This window comes from Fusarium tjaetaba (assembly GCF_013396195.1).
Source record: "Fusarium tjaetaba strain NRRL 66243 chromosome Unknown NRRL66243_c0000281, whole genome shotgun sequence".
Lineage (NCBI taxonomy): Eukaryota > Fungi > Ascomycota > Sordariomycetes > Hypocreales > Nectriaceae > Fusarium > Fusarium tjaetaba.
Window position 1 is genome coordinate 174,535 of NW_023501477.1, and position 22,525 is coordinate 197,059.

Consider the following 22,525-nt stretch of genomic DNA (forward strand, 5'->3'; position numbering starts at 1 on the left):
TACACTTTAAAACTCAATCGCGACCTTGTATCCCTTTCCGCGCTGCCTAGCATCCTCCCAAGCTTTAACAGCCTGCTCAAACGGAAACGTCTTCACGGCTAGTGGCTTAAGCACTCCCTCATCATACAACTTCGCCACCTGTCCCAGACGCTCCGCATTCGGCGAGACAATAAAGTACTTGTACTTCACGCCAGGTAGGGACAAGGACTCGGAGGGTTCATCACCACCAAAAGCCCAAGATGGTGCAGGATCGCCAATCGTGATGATCATGCCATCAGATTTGACCGTTTCCCACGTCTTGGCCAAAACCTCCCCGCCTACCGTATCAAAAACAACATCAACGCCCTTCACCGACTTCTCCCAGTTTGGGGTCTTGTAGTCGACGATTTCATCAGGTACGTCGCACAGTAAATGCTTATTCGTCTCAGATGCCAGCGCAATCACATGAGCACCCGTCAAGTGCTTAATAAGCTGCACAAACTGCTGCCCAACAGCCCCCGACGCGCCCGTAACAAGAACTCTAGTTCCAGTGTGAATATCGGCATAGTCTAGAACCTCCCACGCTGTCAGGGCTGGAATCGGCAGCGCAGCAGCTTCAGCGTGCGAAAGCGACGCTGGCTTCAGAGCAACCTCTTCGGGAGCACAGACAGCGTAATCTGCCTGCCCTTCACCTGTGTGCGCCGACAGAAACGCAAAAACTTCTTGGCCGATTTTTAGGGGGCCAGAGTAGTCTGGGCCAAAAGCGCTGATGACGCCGGAAATGTCGTGGCCGGGAATGCGGGTTGGCCGTCGATAGGTTTCGGGCCACATGATTTCATCGCCTGTGACTCCAGCAGCGTGAACACGGACCAGAATTTCAGACTTGACAGGTGCGGGTTTGTCCATGGAAAAGTTGATTGTGAGCTTTGGAGAGGACATGTCTCCGAGGATCTGAACGGATTTCATCTTGAAGTAGGGGAATTGGTTCCTGGGGGAAACAGTGCAATAATAGAATAGTGGATGATATTGCTAATATTTGTTCTTGTTTTCGACACTTTTTCCTGCCAAGAAGGAACTGTTTATATACTGATTGTCGTGTCAGGCAATTGCGTCCGGGATCCGGGGATAGAAGCGAATACCCGGATACCCGGGCGGGTCCGCACTTGACCATTGCCCGGCTTATTCATCGTCACCCGGAAGTCGGGAGGCCAACATACAAATCTCACATCAATATAAGTAGTTTACCGTGGTAGAGAACAGAATTTCATATTCTTCACCTCCTATCATCTCTCACTTCTGTGGCTTCCCCATCACATCGCTACAAACAAATAACATCTACTTCGTCAAAATGGCAGACAGTGTTGAGAACAAGCGGTAAGTTGAGCCGTTGCCTTATCCAAAAGTCTTCCTAACCCTTACCAGCAATCGCCCTCGCGAAAATGTCAAGATCCTCTACGACTACGAACTCACCAACGCACCCGGCAAGTCCATCGTCGGTCTCGAAGTCCACTACGGCCCTCTCGGGTGGACACCTCCACATACTCATTCCGGTGCCACTGTCGCCGCCACTGTGATCAAGGGCCAACTCCTCAGCGGAATGAACGGTAACCCGCCCAAGGTTTACAGCGCCGGGGAGAGCTTCAACGAGCTTCCTGGTTGTCATCACACCGTCAGCGACAATCCCAGTGAAACTGAGGACACAACTTTCATCGCTGTCATGGTGATTGATACTGAGATTGTTAAAAAGGGATATCAGAATCTGGTGGTTTTAGATAAGGAATGGCAGTAAATTTGAGATGGACACTCGGCTAGGGCTTATGGATGCTTAGTTGGTCTTGTACTAGCTCTCAGCTCTGCTAGGTACAAGGTCTCATAATCCTTCATAGATCATTTTTTACTTCTCTAAACTCCTCAAGCTTCAGCATTTCGTGAGGTCCAACATTCAACCTTCCTATTTCTCACAAACAACTCGTTTAGGGGCGCACTAGAACAAATATCATCCCATTTATTCAGGGTCCCGCCTAGTGAGAGCCTCTCAATCCAGTATCTCTTGGCAGGGGATATATTTCTAAAAGGTCTCGATTACCAGGCCCACTTCCTGGTCTGTTAGCACCTTACTTAGACTAAGGGATTTTTGCCGACTTTTCAGGCTGGGGGAGGTAAAGATATTTAGGATACTTATCCTAGAGAATAAAAAGATATAGGTAAATTTAATAAATCTTTAAACTAATTAATTTTAGCAAAGTAAGTTCATATTAGAACCCTAGGCCATGGTCTTTGATGGCTCCAGATGATAAAAAGCTTATCAAAACGAGATTAGATAACGAAACATGACGTCGTGGAATTGAAGTAACATAGCGTCCTTTCACTCGAGTTTTGTTTTTCAGCCACGCTGGCTCTACCTCGGTATCGCCGTTTATAAGTAGAATTGGATTGGTGGAAGACAAGGACCTCATGCTCTGTGCTAATTCCTATTCTGTACTATCTGTCTTAGGTCTTTGATAAAGGCGATAATCACTAATCGGTACCCTATACCTGCTACTATCATTGATGTAATATATTTGTATAAAATTCAGTTGAGCTATAAGTATTCTTATCATAGACTCTGCGTCACTGGATGTCAACTCAATATGTCTTTTAACCCCTGATTCTTCCAATGGTTTACACAGCATCCCGTTCGCGCCAGCCTAGGCGAATTGTATAGAATGAAGCTTGCCAAGCAAGTACCTGGTTAGCGACGAAAATGGCAACATAAGTGGTTAGGCTTTCGGATTTCTGATTCTGTACTACCGTTCGCTTTTGTCTGCAAGCACGTCATGTTATTCGCAGTATATCTCTAGAATAACTATAAAGGAATTCCTTTCATAGCTAACCAGCCCTTTGCCTCAGTAAGTCCCATCAGCGATGATAGACATATCTTCCCAAACGCATCAATGTCATCCTTCTGGGCATCCTGAAGTATGGTTTCTAAGAAATTCGGTCTATCACTCGTCAGTCAAAAACAAAATAAACAAGACTCAAAACCAGCTTACGCGCTGACATTTATCACAAAGTGCTTTTTATCTCGCCACGCCAGTGCAAAATCAACAGCATCTTGTGCATTCCACAAATGTGCAGACATGGTGACAGACCGATTCACAGCGATGTTTTTATTCTGGCCGCATCTATTACCTGACTCGCCTTTCATGAAGTAGTACGTCAGCATGAAGAAGTTTATCATGCCGAGGGTTCTTTTAGCTGATTCTTGGAAGATCCAATCTGTCCAGAAGGCTTGCGCTGCTGAAGCGGGAAAGAGAGGTATAGGATCTGAGGATTGACTTGCTGCTTCGTCGATTGCGATGTGAGGAATGAGCGCGTTGGATGCTTCTTCGAGATGAGGCATTGTGGCTTCGTAGATGGCGTAGGTTCGGGCGTCGTTGTCCAGTAGGCGGAGAATCTGATATATAAAGAGCGCTTGTGCGTATGCTAGAGTTTCCATTGAGGTAGTTGGTGGATCGCTGGCGAGGAGTTCCTGCACTCGGCTTTCCACATTGTCGCGGATGACTCTGGCATTGAGATGATTCTTTGCTGCATGGAGTGCCGCAGAGGATACGGCATCTGTTCTGAAGTGTTATGCTTGAACTATTAGTACATGGGATGAACTCACGTTGCATGCATTTTGGCATTCCATCATCGTATAGATGTGCATGACACCAAGGCGTCTGATTCTCGGAAACCATTTGAGACGGACCCTTCAATATTGCATCCATAGCATACTGAAGACGTGATGTAATAGCTCTTGTGACTTGGGGTATGGTGACAAGCTGAGACCGATTCAACGCGTGCTGAGCCGTGGTTGAGAGCCCTGGCGTAGACCAATTGGAAGTATCACAATCTAATGAACCTCGGAACAGCTGGTCTGTGAAATCGACCGTCTGTTCCAAAATCGAATCAAGCATTCCGAGACATGACGACGTAAGTGGACTGTCAATCTCCGACACTGGCATCACGGGCTGCATGCAGCTGGCGCTCTCGCGCAGGGGAGGCGCATACGGATAATGGCAGTGGATATTCCGCTGAGCGCAGCGCTCACACGTCGGACGCGCGAGATCGCATCTCCGACGTGCCTTTTTGCAGGCTTGACAGGACTTCCGTCGCGCTGGTGGGTCGTTGCGCTCCATGGGCGATGGGGTAGATGAATTCTGCTGGTTTGCGCAGAGATAAGTTGGTGGAAGTGCGCCGAGGGATCTGAAGAGCAGCGGAACTCCGCTGACATGACCCACAAAACGACGGAATAGCGCGCAGAGGAGGAGCTGTAATTTAGTCTACAGCAGCAATATATAAAGGAGACCAACAGCCTTCAATTGAAAGTAATACTATTAAGTGAAACTCTATTGAATACTCAGTTTATTACCATGTCTCTCCCAACCGTATACGTCGTCGCCGCCACAGGCACCCAAGGCTCAGCAGTATGTCGCCTCCACCGCCAATCAAACTGGTCCGTCCGCGCTACAGTGCGAAACACCGAGTCTCCCCAAGCCCAAGCCCTCGCTAAGATCGGCGTCGTCTTGAACCCTGGCGATTGGGACAATGAAGAAGCACTCACTGCCGGCTTGACAGGCTGCAACAAATTGTTCCTCGCTCTTGGACCCAACTACAGCAATCTCGATGATGAGCGCATCTGGGCTCAGAGGATCATTGCATTGGCTAAGAAAGCTGGCGTTGAGGATATCGTATACTCGAGCTCAATCAGCGCCGATGCTCCTGAGAGGCGCACGCTTCTTCCTCCAAGTCACTTGATCTTCAAGAGCCTATTTGTCAAGAATGTCATTGAAGGGCTTATTCAACGCGCTGGGTTTAAGCACTGGACTATCATCCGTCCCGGATTCTTCATGTCCAACCTCCTCGCCCCAAAAGCTCGTATCTACAGCGATTTATTCGAGCATAACACCTGGTTGACCGCTCTAAAGCCCGACACCAAGCTCAACCTCGTCGATCCTCAAGACATCGCCAAGTTTGCCTTCGCTGCGTTGAACGAGCCTGAAAGATTCCATGGAGAGGGAATTGACCTTGTCAGCGAGAGGTTAATGGCCGTGCAGATGATGCAGTTTCTGGCTTATGCCACTGGGCGAGATATCAAGGCTGAGTTCTACACTGATGAGCAAGTGGCGCAGGCTGTGGATACCAATCCGTTTATCGGATCGCAGGTGTTCTTGAGGGATGGTGAGAAATGCGTTGATGCTGAGAGGGTCAAGACGTGGGCAATTGAATTGGGTAGCTTCAAGGAGTTTTTGGTCCGCGAGAAGGATGCTGTGGCTGAGACATACGCCTCGTAGGGCAACCAACAGATTATTTCCAACGTCAAAACCCTTCGGGAGAAAAGATAACACAGGACGTTGGACCCTAAGCGGTGAAAATGTTTAGGTGAATCTAGTCTGAGTTGAGGGGACTATTCGTTAAAAATTGGTTGGGCACTATAGGAAGGACGACTCAGATCGCCATAACAATAGCTTCAGGCCCTACAGCATTTAAATTGAGATTATAAATAATACATCACGAGTGCGGGGAGAAAGAATGCTGGTTATGCTTGAAACCTTCGTAGATTGTGTTAAACTCGTACCTGTTACCCATTGGCATTGAGCATACGATGATATGGCTTAAAGGCGTCCAGCATTCTCATGGCTTCGGATGTGCTCAGGATTACCAACGTCAGGGCCCGAAATCTGTTGGTAGGTGGAATGAAAATACGGTTTTACAACGTAGGGATGAAATATTTCTCTTGGCACTTTTCAGTGGCTGACTGATTTTCCATCTCTCCCTTACAGGGAATTATGGCGGCTGAGACATCGGCCGCTCCTTATTTTCGTGCCTCAAATATTCCTCATAAGTCCTCTTTTTAAATTCTGTGTAACCCATGTCCCATCAGAAGCTGTATCGAAATCCACGATGAAGAGGCACATCCTTTTTGCGGTTCTTCTAAAAGGTGTAGCTGCCACCCCGGAGCAAGACCTTGCACCGAGAGAAGCAGACACATATTGTGTAACCTATCTTTCTACGTACCTCGCTGCGATCCCGAACAACGAAGGGCCCTTCAGTTCAATGGATGATGCACCGGATACTGAAGACAAAGAAACCGGCAGGTTTCCCTTGGCTCCGTCGATCCGTCCGACTTTTGGGAGGAATACTTCCATTGCCACTGCAAGCACTATAGACCCGAGGACCTCGCAGATAGATGGAGAGACATCTCAATTGGCAGAATTTGAGTCAGGGTCTTTGTCGGTAGATCTACCTCTGTCGAGTGAAAACACACCTACAACTCCATCGTCCTTCCAAACAACCTTTGGTCAAACAACCTTTGGTCAAATAACACTTGCTGCTCCTACAACAACTGGCCTAGTCGAACCAGAAGGGCAGACAGTAATTTTCCTCATCCAACTTCCCGACGACGACCGAAAGCGCAGTATCAATAGGCGAGCAGTCGGAGGCTTTGTTGGAGACGGCAGTCCCGATACCTGCAAATTTGCAGCCAGCTTCAATCTTGCCGAGGGCCAGCTCTTCAAGAACGGAAATCCCATCTATTATGATGGTGAGGACTTCAAAGAGCTGGATAGTCAAGGGACTCCGCCGGCAGATGCAATTACAAAGGGCTTTGCCTCAACTGGAACATCGCTTACTTTCCGAAATGAAGGTCTTCCGAATGGAGAGGCAGGCTTTTGTCAGACTTCTGATGGACACGTTTATATCACGTTTACATCTGCGCCGGCTGGTTGTACACCAGTCGCCCTTGGTGTTTTTGACGGTACGCTACTTCCTTATATGGAGGTCCTTCATTACTAACTTCCTTTCAGTTTCTCGGTGTCGGAATGGCAAGCTTGTTGGTGTTGATGATATTAGCTCCGCTCCGACTGCGACACCTACTCAAGAGAGCAGCACCGTGTCGGAAGAATTCAGCGGACTTTCCTCTGAAGCCGTCGAACCATCTATCTCCAGCTTCGGTGTGACAACACTCCAGCCTGGCGTGATATCATCTTCCGAAACGCCGCCGAGCATTGAAGACGTGGCCTCAACTACATCACTGGAGGTAGATGACTCAACCTCGGAGTCCTCCGTCGACTCGATTTCGGAATCATCATCATCTGAGCTTGCCGAATCTACCAGCAAACTGGACATCGCTTCCACCACGTTAGCCACGCTAGAATTGTCGTCTGAAGGGATAACGATATCATCTGTAGGGACAACGACTGAGTCTATGGATGAAGCAACCCTAGAAACAACTAGCAATGAAGTCACCACGGAAGTCTCTACTACCGCAGACGAAAGAACTGACCAGAGCATTACGACTCCAGAAATTCCAACTACTACTGCTGACGCCTGCGTAGCAGGGATTACCTCGGCGGGAGGCTCGCCTCCCCTGCAAGATCGTATCGATGACTGCGAAGAGTTGAACAGAGTTACAGTTAGCCCTTACACTGTGTAAGTCCACATGGCCTTTCGAAAGACACACCAATTGACTAACTCAATAAAGTACTGTGACAACCGTTAAAAAGCGATGGGAGTATCGCATCCCTACCGGCTGGCCAACTGCAAGACCTACAAACAGACAGCTCGTCCCCGTCAAGATCCCGATGCGACTACCATTTTCCCCACCGAGACACCTGCCTATGCTACTTATTGTGACTCGGCTGAGGAGTATTATGATGCGTGCTCTAGTGCTGGTGTTACTGCTATGACGACTACTCTGCCTACCCCTACTGAAAGTGAGACGGATGAAGGGCCTGGGTGTCGTGCGGCGTCGCTGGTTAAGAGGGCTGGGGAAGGTTTGGGATATCAGTTTGAGGATGAATGGGATGTCATCCGCCTGCCGGGATGGAGGTACTTCTGAGATACTACATTTTCTATTCACCCTGTAATCCTGGTGGGTTCTGTTCAGATCTGACCATTCTTTTTACCTATTCGACCAGCTGCCCCAATATCTCAAACTACCCTAAGTTATACGAAAATTACTAAAACGTTCTAATAACATCCATTCAAGTCACTGTGATAAGAATAAGAATTTCTTAAATGCTTCAGCCCCAAGGCCCATAGGAAAACGAACGCCAGAAATCACACATCCGCAACATTATCATGATCTACACTGTTGCCTCACATGCCATTCTTACTAAACATGAACAAAAAAAGTGCGATTGACAGACTAGCTGCTTCTCGCGCTTAGATAATGTTTGGCAACAGGCGTCTCATCAAGAGAAATCCCGATAAACTTAACAGAATTTCCTTCATGGGCCATTGCAATTGTATCGCCTTGTACATCGACATTTCTTGTCTTATAGATTGGCGGCCGATATGATGGCGGAAGCCAGATAAGTCGCTCACGCCCTTGGTAGACCCAGTCATCCAAAACGTAGAGACACTTGTGCATATCATCCGGCGACTCATCCGAGCCTGTATCTGCAAGTTCCTGTGTTGGAAGCGGCAACCGCCCCCTATTTGACTCCAGAAACATTTCGTTTTTAAAAGCACAGAGAGAAAACGCCAGCCCTTTGAACACAAGATTCCATAAACCAGTGCGTTGCTTAGTTGCGGTGTCCCATGTTTCGATAATAGTACCTCCATCTACTGATCTTGATAAGACCGCAAGTTTACTTGTTTTTGAGAATGTAAAATCTCGCACTTCAAAGTTCTTAGGCGCTTGAAACATGAAACGCTTAACCCATGGCTCGCCTTCCCATACTGAAATAGTTTTGTAAAAGTCAGATACAACACCGAAAATCTGACCGGATGGGTGAAACTTTATAGACTGGCCGTCGATGAGATCGCAGCCTTCAACTTCTGTTCCGTCCGATGCTTGGAGGAGCTGAGTCTAGGAGGAGTACCTTCCACACTCCACTCCAATGTATCTACTCTCGGGTGAAAATTCGATTCGATATATACAGTGATACCGAATCTCTTTGATCTTCTCCCTCCTAGGAACGTTCCAAAGTTGTAGTAAGGTGTTGTGGCTGCCGTGGTCGCGGCAGTCAAGGATAATGGCGACCACTTCACCGCTTTGTGACACGTGGAGGGGGTGCATTCTCCACCTCTGTGTTGTAGCTGTGCTGCCGTGGGACATGCCAGAAAGATTGAAAGTGTTAACAGTGTCAAGTGTAAGGCATTTGGGATCATAAGAAAGAACCTGGAGATTCCCCAACAAAGACAAGGAAACCAAGTGGCTGGTTTGTGGTACAAACACCATACTAGCCAGTCGGTCATACACAGCAATCCTTTTAGTCAGCGATCTATCCCAAACTTGGAACTGATCATCGAGGTCTAACTGCAAGAGAACAAATTGTCCATCTGGTGAGTATGTAAGGGCCTGAACCCTGACCTCGAAGGACTTCATAGACCCATCAATCACGGTCCATTGTTTTGTTGCCATTTTCGAAGAATAACTGATCGCCAGGTTGTTGCCATCCAAGAACTCAACGTTGTCCGGAGGTCCTTCTGCGACCCCGAATGTCGAAGTGGATTGACCGCCGAGGATTCTAATCACAGGAACATGACCCCATACATGTGCTCGCAAAGGCCCCTCATTAGGGTCCTGCTTGACAAAGGTCCTCGAGAATGTCCCAATGGACTCTCCGGTGACCAGGTCAAAAACATCGACCATATGGGTATGGCTTTCATAAATTCCAATCATCTCATCCGGAGATATGAACAGAAACGAGGAAAATACGCTCCAAGTAGCCCGATAGCTCCCAATCAACCTTTGTATTTTTGGAGTCATATCCCAGAAATCGACACTGTCATCGAACCTCACTGCGACAATTCTGTTGTCGATAGAGATTGATAGTTCGTAAATATCCTTCGCGGCTCCGGAGACCCATCTCTCAGACGGCAAGATGAGAAGAACTAATTGCTCCAGTTCCACGTGATATAGCGCAGCAGAGTCGCCCTGACAAGCAGCTACGAGCTGTCCATCTGGTGAAAAAGCTATATGCGTCGGGGGGGTTTCGGGCCGGAAGCTCTAGAGTGGTCACCTGGCTTTCATCCTCAATATTCCATACGCAGAGAGTACAGTCGTTTGATATTGATGCCAATATATTGCAACTGGCTGGTGAAAACGAGATTTCAATCATGCCGGATGGAAGACGGAGACTGACTTCAGTTCCTTTCCCAAGATTCCTGACGCGCACTGTCCCATCCCGGTACCCAGAAGCAAGTTTGAATCCATCGGCCGAGAAACAGACTGACACCAGCCTACCTGACTCCTCAAACCTGTATTTTTCGGATGCTGTAATATAGTCCCAGACTCTGGTCGTGTTATCAACTGATACAGACGCCAGGAGGGTCTCCGTTGGGGAGAAGGCTGTACAGCGAATAGCCCCCGTGTGCCCTTCAAGGGCAGAAAGCTCGGCAGGCCAGGTTTGTTGTGTTTCAGGTTTCTTCGTAATCCAGGCAGGAATGAGTCTTAGGTAGTCGGAACGCACTAAACTGTCTTTTGGGGAGAACAGAAGAGCAGAGCAATACATTTGAAGAGGCGTATGCTCAATAGTCCATCGGTTGTTTAGCACAAAGTGCTTCGCATCGTATAACAATAGAGATAGGTCATGGTTTGTAGACGACTATCAATGAAGCTTGTGAGCCATTGGGAGTCAATTTATGATGGTGGCACTGAAAATACTTACTTCGATAAACCGACCCAGCTGACTGAACACTGGTATTATTGATGAGGCTTCTCCAATGAATGCCATGACCTCCAACCAGGATAGAAGGTTTTCTTTGAGAAAGCTGTATACTAGAACAAGTGATGCCTGGTATTCGGCGTCCCCTGACTTCTTCTTCGCGAGAAATTTGCGATGTGTTTGAATGAGATGATCTGCCCAGTAGCGGCACGCATATTGTAGATACGGTGGGATATGGCTTGCGATATGACTAGGATCAACCTCAGAAACGAGGGTTCCTGGAAGACTCAAACGGCAGATATTTTCTTCAAGCTTAGAGTTCATAAGCGCAAAACATCTATACAATACCTCGTGGTGCATTTCAAGCTCACTGATAGAGAATGGAAGCCGCTCAGACCTCTTCGGGTCGAGAATAAAGTCTCGGAATGATAGGTGAACAAGTAAGAGAGGAAATCCAGGATTTTCAGGGACGTCGATAATAGAATGGAGCTGGCCAAGATAGTACTTAACATCGTCCCTCGTTATCGTTGTCGGGAGCAGGTGGGAAAGTGTTTCCACTGAAGTAGGTCGAAATAGGACAACGATAAAACCGATCAGTTGACTGATGTCGGTATAAAAAGGAATTTTCTCCTCTTGCGACCAACCATCTGTTTCTGGGAAGGTCAAGACTTTGTGGTATATGTCATCCATCGTGTGCTGGGGACCTTGTGTCTCCCATTGATCTTCAAAAAAGAGGTTTAAGCGTCTCTCTCTGAACCGTCTGTTGACGAAATGGGGAGAATCAAGGAATCGACAGGCTGTTGCGGCGTAGATAAAAAGACCATCCGCCTTCTGGACCAGTCTGTTTATATCAGCCTCATTTACTCCGCCATCTGTGACACGCCATCTCGTAGCGATACTCCCTAAAGACTCAGACAGGTAAAATGCAATATCGTTGTTACTGCCGGGGGACGAGTCGATCTTGTTCAGTCTGTTTGTTTGGAACAACCTGCTGGGTAGATTCTCCATCGCCATGGAAATATGCCCTTCTCGCCTACTCGTAATGAACAGGCGAAGTTGGATCTGATGAAGCTTTTCAAGATTTGCTAGCATACCTAACAGATCTTCTGCATCTTCTTCCAAGCACTCATCTAAAGCGTCTATCACAACAACGAGTTGGAGTGGGACGAACGTCTTCTGGTCCAGTAGCTCCAGGGGTTTGATAATGAGCTTTTGTAGCTGCTGTTGTGGGGCTTTCATATGGATTCCTGGGTTGTCTTTGATAGCTTCTGCAATGCGTATTCCAACGTCTGGGAGGGCATCTGCCAAGCACCATGCAATTGTACGGAAGAACTCGGCTGTACTGTTTCTGGTGGCGTCGCCTTGAGCAAAGAAGAAGCTCGCACCAAGAAAGGCTCTACTTGGTTGTTTGAGCGGGTCGGTAAAAGGAGCTCTTGCTTCCAAACTACTCGCAACTGTTAAGGCAATACTCGTCTTTCCAGTTCCAGCCATGCCTTGTAGCCAGAATATCATTTTACTGTCGGGGTCGTTTGTCCAATCCTGGATTGTTTGAAGAATGTGGCGCCGAGTGCCTGGCAAGCAAACGGCTTCCACTTTTGAGGTTCGACGTGAGTCAAAGACAGCGTTTCCCGTAACCTGCAATGATTGCAAGAGCTGCCGTCGGTCAAAGCCCTGTTTGTCCAGTTATGAGGTCACGCCAACAAAAAAACAGTGAAATAGGATAACTCACCTGCACTACCCTTAACGTTTCATGCTGCAAGAACTCAACCCTTTCGGTTCTTTCCTGGATGTCTTTAACCACCTGCCATGATCTCAGCGTTGTGATATTGACTTCAGCATTTACACCCTTGTCAATACGCTGGCTAATGGTCTCTATGTCTAGCCACGATTGCTTCCAGCCGTCGGCATTCAGCGCATTCCTTAGAGCGCGATGTACCTTGTTTCGTCTCCCGTACTGGAGCACAAAGCGAGCTTCATATATATATATCTTGCCGTACACGCTGACGAGATCGTCTCTTACATGAGAAAGAGATTCCCGCGATGAATCAGATTGACTTAAGAAAGTTAGTAAGACGCTATTTTGATAGAATGGAACATGGACCAAGACAAAGGCTGAAGTATTCCATGCATGGATCAAGGAACGGGTAGTGTATCGAACACTTTCAGGGAAAGGACCATTTTGGAAGCCAGCTCTTACATACCAGGAAGACTGCAGGTGAGATACAAAGTCCTGTTCATGGAAGTCTCGATATCTGGCCATAAGAAAGATGACATTAGTGAGACCAGTAGCCGCATCCTCGTCTTGCTGAAACACGTTTTCCAATATCTTGTAAAGTGATGAATTAGACAGAGGTTAGTCTCGGAGCAAAAGGCACCCTTACCGGCAAAATAGTCGTTACTCCAGCCCAGGCCAAAGCTGCAGAAGGCTCAGCTGCAACTGCCCCAGAGATGATGGGCTTCAGCGTGTTGATGACTTGAACAGCCTTGAGAATACTTTCCCAAACGACGATTGGTTGACCCCGGATTGTGAAGGATAGATGAGCCTCTGAGAAATTCTTAAGTCTCTGTTCTGCATTCTTTTGAATTGTCTCTAGTCGGCTATTATCAGTCGCCTCGGACGGATTGCCTGGCGGTTTGGGATCGCCTACTTAGGTAGCAAATCATCAGCCTTTTGTCATGACGGATAACTGTATCAACAGCCAGTACATACCAGCCTCCACATCTCCGTCTTCACTCTCTAGGAACTTTTCCAGCTTTTGCAGAAGCGCTGAATGCTGTGGATTGCTCGTGACATTCTCGTAAGCCTCCGGCCATACATTGGCCTAACTGGAGAAATCGATATTCTCGGTTGATGAGGGATCCGCATCGGACTGAGTGGTAGGCATGGATGTATCTCCTGATTCTGCTGCAACGTCGGCTTGATCTTCTCGTTGGTGTATTTTGGTATGCGACTGTCGGGAGTCACTCGTGATTCGATCAGAAGCCACATGTCCTCCGTCTGCCTATCCCAGCGTTAGCGATCCGACTACCCATTATTTGAATTCAATCATACCGCTGAATCGCCTTCATCAGAGGTGATCCTGAGACGCTCAAAGCGCTCTCGAGTATGGACCTTGAGACGTCTTAGGGTGTCTTTCATTGCTCCTGGCATGGTCCCTTTACTGTTTAATAAGACTGAACCGCCATTGCAGCTTCACTAAACACCAAGTCGCGTCCGCGAAAGTCGTGTGAGAGGGATTAGTTACTGCGAAAGTTGGGAGAAAACCCCGCTTGATGCAGCCTGATTCAGCTGGGATCAGACAAAAAGACTCTCCAATCAGGCTCTAGAAATGCCAAGCACGTCGCTCATTTTTAAGGCACCCATGCATGACACGTCGCGAAAGAATTGATTCCACTGGATATTTGCGTCCAACGTGCTTAGAAAGACGGAACTGGAAGATAGTCTTGCGATTTCTTGAATAACTTAGCCAGCCCAGGCTAACTATTCAGTACATCTAATTCATCGAACACCTATCTAGAGGCTCAGGGCCTTCATGGTGTGTTTGATAATACAGCAGATTAATTGCAATTTCAATCAAGACCGGCGCGGTGGAGTTAGGCCGAAACGCAAACGACGCCTACCAGATCGATTAATGCTGTGGCCTTACCCAACAGTCGGGTTTAGATTGGCTGAAGTTGATCTCAGGGGAGTAAAAACGCTGATATGAAGATATTATATACAGGAATAGAATGAAGAATCTGGCAAGTACGTAGTTCTACCATAAAGTCGATCAATCCTCAGTCCAACCACAGAGATAATCATAACCCATCGCCGGCGGCAAGTTGAACCAACACTTAGTGTACTGAATCGGGTTCTCAATATCCATGTCGTTGTAATCCGGAACAGTGGCGTCTTTGATGTTACATTCCTCGGGAACGTTGCCATTGACGGAAACGCAGCGCTTGGGGTTGTCGATCCGATACTTTACGCAATCATAGTTGTTCTTGAGAGCCGCTTTATAGTCAAAAACATAGTCCTTCAGCGTCTTGAGGTCATCGCCTTGGAGGTTTCGTACTCCACCGATACTTCCGGGACCGTTGCCTTTGGAGCCAAAGCAGATGCAGCGCTGTAGTGCACATTAGAATGGCCTGAGTAAGAGGTTTGTGGTGGCTTTTTACCTTCTCGTGCCAGAGGCAGCCTTCCATGTGATCTTTGCAGACCTGTTCAGACATGTCCTGGTAACTTGGAATCGAACCAACACCGTTGTGGTGCTTTACGAGTATTAGCCATGTCTATAGAATCGAGTATATCTTGGGGTATTTACCTTTGAGCACTCAGTGTCCTCCTATTAATTCGAAATCTCGTGTTAGTGTTGCTCTAGATTTCCAAAATAATAGGACTAGTGACTTACATCACTGACCATGAGGAAGTAATCGGCTTTGTTCCTTGACTTCATGGCCTTGACATTAGCGAACTCATCCTACAACACGCTCGTTAGTAAACTGAACCCAAGCTCATGAGAGGTGACGTACCCATTTGCTCTGCACCTGCGTGATATAATGGTTCATAAAAGGCTTCGTAATGTCCCTACTGAGCCAGTCACCATCACGGAAGAACTCATACACAAATTCCGTCATCTTGTCGTCGCTCCAGCCGGATGGGTTTACACCACCAAACATGTTGCCAACAAAGTTCTCAGTCGAGTTGAGGATCTGACTAAACATATCACCATATGCTTCCTCAAGCTTCTTTTCCAAGGTTTCTGGTGAGACTTTCTCCTCCCAGCTCGTGCCAGCCGACATCGCAGCAAACATACCGGCAAAGGAAGTCATTGTGCCTGTGAACAGAGGCTTAGCAGCACCAAAGCCTGCCAGCGAAGTCAGGATGCCAACGAGCATATTCACGAAGTCTCCGTTTTGTTCCTGGGGAGGTGTGCCGTATTCTCGAACAATCTTCTTGATCCCCGAGGAGAGCTGTATTACAGATTCCTTGATAGTCTGCCACCAAAGCGTTTTGAAACCATCAAAGGTGTTGGATATCTGGAAGTGCATGTAGTAGCCTTGTGGTGGAATGTAAGTGGAGCAGCGTTTGTCCTCGGGCAAGGCGCAGCTCGAGGAAGTCAAGATAGTGCAATCATAAGTCGAACCTGATGGCGTGTCCATGACTTGCATGAAAAAGCGATCGGACCAGTTCTTTGCTCCGTGGTCGTGAATCCACTTCTTCCACCACTCAGCCGAGCCACTGTCTTTCCAGCTTTTGTGTGCGACGTTGATATCCGGGGTCTGAATCGTGTGATTGCACACGCCCTGGCCATGGTCTTCGCCTTTACCGGGTAGGTCAATAATAGGAATGTCGTCTCCTACAGAGCCACCGCCAGTCTTGGGCAAACCAGGGTCCGCTACAGAAGGTAAGTATACATTAGGGCACTAGAGAAATGGCGAGAAAGGACACGTACTTGTTGGGGAACTGTCGTCTCCACCAGTCGAGCTACACCGGTTCCAGTATGTCCATGCCTGAATGGTATTGTCAGCGAAAGACCTCGGTAAAGTCGATTCCCGGTGAAGCGCATACTTTGTTTGTTTGAGGATCAACTTTGACTAGATCCGCTCGACCTTTGCCGCCCTGGTTTGTGAAGTGCTAGCAACAAAGATCAGCCATCAAGATAACCCATCACCTCCGATGACCAACATACCATGTTCTCGCCTCGATCAATAGGATTATAAAGCATACCGCGGTTAGTCCAAGAAAACGAGCTACCTCCTTGAGCTTTATGACCTTTGTTGGTGAAGACATCAACAGCACCAGTGTACTTGTCAACATGAAGAAGGTCGGCTCGTCCAGACGCCTCGACATCTGCAAAACGGATGTTGGCTCGATCCCTATACTAGCTATTAGTACTTTTCTATGGCTGTTGATGATGATGCAGCGTACCAGCCTTCTGAGAACTTGATCTGGCCAACGTTCTCCAGGCCATTGGCTTTGTTGAGCCAGCCAGTGATACGGCCGTTCTTCTCAATGCACAAAGCATCAGCTCGTCCATCGCCGCTAGAAATTACGTTAGCCGCTGGTTCGGTTGGTCGGGAATCGATGTTTCAAGACTTACTCGATGTCATGGAATCTCATTCCCAGATCAAAGATACCAACACCCCAGCCTTGGTTGCAGTCTGTCGAAACAGCGGTTACGCTATTAAAAGAAATGCGATCAGCTCCCTTGTCGTATTGGTTCTTGTACACCGTCAAATGTCCGGTTGCCTTGTTCTGCACGATAACATCGCACCTCCCATCGCCAGTCCAATCAGCGAGATGTATACCGTTTCGCGGCCTAGGGACCTTAAGCTCGATCTTGGTGTTGTGTCCCCACGCAGGCGGGGAGTGGATGTTGACATTGATCTCAGCAGCATGGCCGTCCTGGTATATCCAGACATAGTCATCGCTGCCAGTACCTCGCATATCGCAGTAGTAGTTGCCGTCTGCCTTAAGCTTTGTTCCTCCAGCGCCCTGGTTCTGCCAGACTACTACGTCAAAGTGGTCTTTTTCTTCTTTGAGGAAGATGTAGTCAAGACGGTTGGAGCCGTAGATGCGTCCGAACTTGATGCTGTCTTGGATACCCGTCACGGCTTGGCCAGCATGGGTTTGACCCGCGGATCTCCATTTCGGTACCTATACTCGTTAGTCTGGAGATCCTTCGACTGGATTGTACTTCAGACTTACTATTCCGCTACCGCTGCCTCTGTTGTTGATCCATGTGCTGACTTGACCGTGATCGCCGATGTACATAACATCACTCCGGAAACTGTATATGGGTATCAGCACATCTCTGGCTTATATGAGAAGAAAACACAGATCATGTTGACTTACTCTCCGTTGAGGTCGGCTGCCAGTCATGTTAGCTACGTAAAAAGAAGGAGAAGTGAAATGTGGCATACCAAGGATTATACCGGCCTTGTCTGGTTGGGCATTGTTGAAGACAGTTCCACGAATGCCCTTGGCTGTGCTGAACCCTTGCCACTGAGGCTTGTCGCCCCAGCCACCGTTCCGGGAGCACCTAATACTGTCAGACCTGGGCCATCATATTGAGAGTGAACGTACGCTATCTCGCCAGCAGACTTGACTAGACAAAAGTTTGCTCTTCCGTCACCATCGATATCTGAACATGGGTCAGTACAGCTGAGCCGTAGGAGGAATGTGACGAATGCATGATGGCGACTGACCTGCGATGCGTACATCAGTGACTTTCAGGCCGTCAAAACCACCGATGACTTGGCCGATGCTCTCAAACTTGGGGGGATTTCCGCCTCGGTTGAGCGAGACCCATACAGCGTTCTCCTTGATACAAAAGAAGTCGTCGAGGCCGTCATTGTTCTAGTCGAACTATTAGTGCGATTAAGAATGAGTGATGGTCAGAGGCACTTACAAAGTCGGCGAAAGCGTACCCTGTTAGAATCGCAATCAGTAATGCTCAAGGTGAGGGGGCCTGGAAGTACTTACAAGGGCCCAAATCACAGTTCATGTCAACATCGAACTGAACCGATTTGTCAAATTTGCCTCCTCCCAAGTTCTGGCGGAACCAATACGCGTTTTTGTCCTTGGTGTTATGATACACACGTATCCAATCATCAAGAGAAGCCGTCCGTTCCGCATTCGGGTCACCCTTGACAATATTCGCAAAGAAAATATGCCAAGGAATCGCATCAGTAATAGCCTTCGGATCGCTCCCCTTGTCAATCTCGGCACTCTCAATAACTCCCTTCGAAGTGCTTTTGTGAACATAATTCCCATCATCATGACCACTGCCCATCTGAGACTGACCAGGCAAACCAGCATTACCAGCAACCTTTTTACACTGGTTACTCGAACCACCAGCTGCATCATCGATATTATCAACCTTTGCAGGTGGTTGGATCTAGTCTTCAATCTTGCTTATGGCATCCCACCAGACACCCGCAAACATCTTGTACCCATCGTCGGTAGGGTGGTCTTTGTCAGGGCCGATGTCGTCCATGGACATGACGCTTCGTACGTCTGCGAGGGCGATGCGTGCTCCTTTGTATCCTGCTGCGACTTTTCGGATTTGCTTACTGATGTCGTCGGAGCAGGAGTTTCTCGACGAGTCTTTGTTTAGGAGGAGGGTTGATAGAATGACTGTCACGCCAGGGACACTGTCGAAGATATCATCAACGAGGCTTTTTGTTCGTTCGCCGGCTTTGCTAGGGTCGCCTCCCGAGTTGCAGTCATTTCTAGCTAGTTAGCTTAGCTTAGGGAGGTTTCTGACTTGATAGGCTTACAATCCAGCGTTGATGAGAACCAGGTTTGGCTTCATCCACTTGCTTTTGGTCCAAGCGCCGTGAACGGACTCAATCGTCCAGCCAGGATGGCCTTCATTGTCCTATCAAGCATTTAGCAGAAGACTAATGAAGCGATCTCCATGCATAACTTACTGAGTCTGCCATGGTACCATCTCTCTCTGATCCAACCATGTTGACCTTCCATCCGCGGAATCGGAGCTGAGCTCGGAGCCACTTGCGGTAGCCATTACCATCGCTAGACTTGTAGCCCTGAGTGATGGAAGCACCAAGTGGCATTACTCTCAGATAAAAGTCTTTAGCAGCTCTACGGTCAAGTCCAGAACTCTCATAGACTGTGACTGTCGAGTTGTCGAAATCATTGGGGTCTAAGTCAGTGCCGCGAGACTCGTGCAGTCCACGGCCTTGGTTAGGTGGATGAACAACGTCTGGCGCATAGCCATTACCGTACGGCGAAAGGCCATCTGAGTGACTTGCAAGGAGTGTATATGGGTAAAGAAGAACGACAGTTAAGATTGAAATGGCGGCTTGGCCGCTGCGAAATAGCAGCATGTTTGCGTCTGGACAAGGAGTACACTCAGTACAACAGAATAAAGAGCGTACAGAATATTGCTGAAACACGAAACCCACGAGGCTGGTGATCTTATACCATATCCTTCTCGCTGTGCGATCGGACCTCTCTGAAAATCTCCATTTCAGGCCTCACCTTTACTGCCCCCAAGACTACTGATACGACAATCAAAGGATTCAGATCCCACAATACTCGAGATCATCACAGCATTATATCTGACTAAGACAAAAACTTCTATGGGTTCGTGACTCTTGGCATTATCCATTGCGATTCCTTTCTGATTGGTTTGTTCGTTCCGGCCCTTCCATTATTGGCTTTCTCAGAAGCGAGACGTGGATCATGAACAACTGTATGATGATTGAAAGCACCACCTAACTCGGCTACATCCCAATTTGGCCGGGACCTTTGCCCTTCTTCCTGTTTCCAAAAGTCCTTCAGGTGATATTTCGTTTCGATTCACTTTTGAATATGGTGCACGACGGTCTGGGACGTGGCAAATTAAAGCAAACCGGCCAATATCCCGGCCTTTCCTGACTACTGCAAGAAACAAAGTCCTGAAAATGATGTCATGAAGTGATCAGAAACGACTGGATACAGTACTCTGCAAAAGTTAGTTTACTTCAGTCCCATTATACTCTCGACTACAATTCTCAGTCTTACCCCTTTCAGCGGGCCCGAAACTGTTCATCACCATTTCAACATCCGCTTACCAACAAAGCCAAGCCTATCAGAATCATCACCCTATGACCTGACAACCCTACAAGGCTGTGTCAGAAAGGGAACATAGCCACGTGCGCCGCATATTCAACCCCCGTTCTTGAGGTCGGTTATGCCGGGAATAAGAAGGTGATACTCTCTGCACCAAATCTGTGTCTTATATCCTCCTTGATTGGCTGCTCTTTGATCGACATGTTGCCTGCCAAGTCTCCCGTTCGGCACTAATATCCGCGAACTCAATCTCACATAAGCCGGAGAGTTAATCTTAGCTAAGTCCGGAGAGTCGCTCGCATTCGCTTAAATGCACCCTCATTTGTCTCTCATACATATCGAAGGGGCAGAGAGCATCCGTTCTACTATCACGCAACGTAGATGATGTCATACCACCCCCCTTGGGAAACACGTGTGTGAGGCGCGTGATATGAGCCATCAGCTATAGGGACTATCAACTCAAAAACATTGTCAATTCCCAACCACTGGTAACAGAAATGCCTCGCTGGTTAACTATACTTGCCGTCCTCTCCTCAAAAATCCTTTCACTTTCCTTTATTCTCACGGCAAGCAAGTCAATTAACGAGGTAAGTGTTGAGATTTACTGTCATGACATCCTCCGTCTCGGCTCGTACTGGACAAATAACAAGCGAGATATAACCTCACGAATCTACCTCAACCTTCCCATTGAGCGTCGGCCCCTTATCCCCTCCCTCATCGATGAATATTTCCCTCAGTCTCTTCTTCGAAATCTTAGGAAAGTAATGCGCAAACCCATCAGGACCCCTCACCAACGTTTCAATCTGACCCGCGATCGTCCCGATTATGGTACGTTCATGCCCCGCATGAACACCATAGTTCATATGCTCCTTCCACAACGGATCATTTCGTCTGGAACAGGTCCCTAGATCTTTCCACGATGTCATCACGATGTAATTCGCGGACGAGCTCTCTGGCCGGATGACGTTGACTGCGTAGTCAGTTGTGCACCCGCCGCATGACCATACACGACCTTCGAGGGCGCTGTCTAGTCTGGCTCTTGCGTGGCAGTTTAGCCAACAGTCTCCCTTGTGAGTCCATAGACACTCTTGTAGCTGTTGGCCTGGAAGGTCGAATTCTTGTATTTTTGAGTAGCGGAATGACCATTGTCCTACGGGCCATTTGAATTCCTCATCTGGTCGAGTGATGAACGGGTACATATCGGTCCACTTAGCATGCCCACAAATACTACCAAGTTCTTCAGATTCCTGAAGAGTTCGGTGTAGAGCTTCAACGCCCTCAATAATCTTATCCGGTTGGCGGCCTGTATTCTTTCCCGGAAACAGTATCTTCTGTGATTTGATTTGGATGTGTTTCATGGAAGAAATATACATTTTCTGCTGCAGCCGTATAATAAGGTTGCCTTCATCGTTGAACAACGGCCGCACAAACTGTACATTCAGCTCGCCTGGGGGCAGCACGCCAGGTCTGAAACGGTTGTATCTCGATATAGCCGACATGACATCGAAATGAAACCCTCTCGAAAGGTAGGGCGATACAGACGACCGCTGCACATGCGCAGCGCCATTGAGAACACATGTCCGCCTGCCCTCCTTTTCAGTAAAGAATGTACGACTCTTCCGCGGTTCATGGAATTTTCGACAGACATCGCATAGTATCTCGTCAGGCCACATGTGGCTTTGTTCAAGCCGACAGAGGAAGAACCATTTATCAAATCCGTTAAGTGTTGTCGCGTTCCCGAATAGGCTATGAAGCCATCCTGATGTGAAGGCAAGACTTGCACGGTCGATCGGTGCGAGGAGAGTGACGATCAGAGTTAGAAGCTCTGGTGGGAGGCATTGGAGTGTTATCGGCGGTGACCGAGCGGCGGGCTCTTTTCTCGGAGGAGTCCTTCTCTTACTCTTTTCTAGAACGTCAATATTTTGGACACGTGTTGGTATCAGCATATGACTCTTGGGCGTAGGGTTTGCATGTTTCTGGCGGAGAGTAAGCCTTCTCAGCTTAGCGAGGAGTGTCATTGTGGTTATTCGGCTCGGCGGACGTAAAGTAGTAAGATGAAGGAAAAGAATTTTAAGAGGTATGTCCGGGTTCGTCGTCTCTTATAAGAAAGTCAAACATCTACTTGATGGTAAAAAGGAATATTACAGGTGCATTACAAAAGTAAAAGCGTAAACATGTTTAAATGAAAGGGCTTAGGGCAAAAAGCCCAATACCTGGCGTTGAGGCTTAACTGTAAATGAAAGTATATTTCACAATGACAGTTTTAGATGGGGTTCAGGGCTTTACGAGTGGCTCTGATTTTGAGTATAGCCTTCGGTCAACGATCAGAATTGGACGACATGAGCTG

General features: G+C 47.9%; 8 protein-coding genes across 8 annotated transcripts; 3 read left to right on the forward strand and 5 right to left on the reverse strand.

Annotated features, from left to right (window-relative positions):
- Positions 1 to 6: 6 nt before the first annotated feature.
- Positions 7 to 945, reverse strand: FTJAE_11446 (reticulon-4-interacting 1 like mitochondrial; the record flags this gene model as incomplete). Its single annotated transcript, XM_037344389.1, has 1 exon — positions 7 to 945. The coding sequence occupies one exon, from the start codon at positions 943 to 945 to the stop codon at positions 7 to 9; it is 939 nt and encodes a 312-aa protein (XP_037201516.1).
- Positions 946 to 1,327: 382 nt separating this feature from the next.
- FTJAE_11447 (cupin domain protein) lies at positions 1,328 to 1,768 on the forward strand (the record flags this gene model as incomplete). Its single annotated transcript, XM_037344390.1, has 2 exons — positions 1,328 to 1,353; positions 1,402 to 1,768. 2 exons carry the CDS (start codon positions 1,328 to 1,330, stop codon positions 1,766 to 1,768), a joined length of 393 nt encoding a protein of 130 aa, XP_037201517.1.
- A 1,056-nt stretch (positions 1,769 to 2,824) lies between these two features.
- FTJAE_11448 (uncharacterized protein) lies at positions 2,825 to 4,139 on the reverse strand (the record flags this gene model as incomplete). Its single annotated transcript, XM_037344391.1, has 3 exons — positions 2,825 to 2,960; positions 3,012 to 3,576; positions 3,626 to 4,139. The coding sequence occupies 3 exons, from the start codon at positions 4,137 to 4,139 to the stop codon at positions 2,825 to 2,827; spliced, it is 1,215 nt and encodes a 404-aa protein (XP_037201518.1).
- Positions 4,140 to 4,373: 234 nt separating this feature from the next.
- Positions 4,374 to 5,294, forward strand: FTJAE_11449 (NAD(P)H azoreductase; the record flags this gene model as incomplete). The annotated part of the gene is made up of 1 exon (XM_037344392.1): positions 4,374 to 5,294. One exon carries the CDS (start codon positions 4,374 to 4,376, stop codon positions 5,292 to 5,294), a length of 921 nt encoding a protein of 306 aa, XP_037201519.1.
- Positions 5,295 to 5,904: 610 nt separating this feature from the next.
- On the forward strand, positions 5,905 to 7,840 carry FTJAE_11450 (uncharacterized protein; the record flags this gene model as incomplete). Its single annotated transcript, XM_037344394.1, has 4 exons — positions 5,905 to 6,757; positions 6,807 to 7,431; positions 7,506 to 7,513; positions 7,563 to 7,840. 4 exons carry the CDS (start codon positions 5,905 to 5,907, stop codon positions 7,838 to 7,840), a joined length of 1,764 nt encoding a protein of 587 aa, XP_037201520.1.
- Positions 7,841 to 8,660: 820 nt separating this feature from the next.
- Positions 8,661 to 13,755, reverse strand: FTJAE_11451 (uncharacterized protein; the record flags this gene model as incomplete). The annotated part of the gene is made up of 9 exons (XM_037344395.1): positions 8,661 to 8,685; positions 8,895 to 9,904; positions 10,620 to 12,287; positions 12,346 to 12,670; positions 12,818 to 12,921; positions 12,998 to 13,260; positions 13,327 to 13,383; positions 13,444 to 13,618; positions 13,669 to 13,755. The coding sequence occupies 9 exons, from the start codon at positions 13,753 to 13,755 to the stop codon at positions 8,661 to 8,663; spliced, it is 3,714 nt and encodes a 1,237-aa protein (XP_037201521.1).
- Positions 13,756 to 14,386: 631 nt separating this feature from the next.
- Positions 14,387 to 19,451, reverse strand: FTJAE_11452 (acetylxylan esterase; the record flags this gene model as incomplete). Its single annotated transcript, XM_037344396.1, has 20 exons — positions 14,387 to 14,722; positions 14,775 to 14,867; positions 14,921 to 14,941; positions 15,008 to 15,076; positions 15,129 to 15,994; positions 16,052 to 16,109; positions 16,168 to 16,218; positions 16,289 to 16,475; positions 16,528 to 16,641; positions 16,700 to 17,256; positions 17,308 to 17,389; positions 17,455 to 17,470; positions 17,523 to 17,641; positions 17,686 to 17,743; positions 17,808 to 17,958; positions 18,011 to 18,030; positions 18,085 to 18,481; positions 18,536 to 18,833; positions 18,882 to 18,982; positions 19,035 to 19,451. The coding sequence occupies 20 exons, from the start codon at positions 19,449 to 19,451 to the stop codon at positions 14,387 to 14,389; spliced, it is 4,011 nt and encodes a 1,336-aa protein (XP_037201522.1).
- Positions 19,452 to 20,840: 1,389 nt separating this feature from the next.
- Positions 20,841 to 22,196, reverse strand: FTJAE_11453 (uncharacterized protein; the record flags this gene model as incomplete). Its single annotated transcript, XM_037344397.1, has 1 exon — positions 20,841 to 22,196. The coding sequence occupies one exon, from the start codon at positions 22,194 to 22,196 to the stop codon at positions 20,841 to 20,843; it is 1,356 nt and encodes a 451-aa protein (XP_037201523.1).
- Between the last annotated feature and the right edge of the window lie 329 nt (positions 22,197 to 22,525).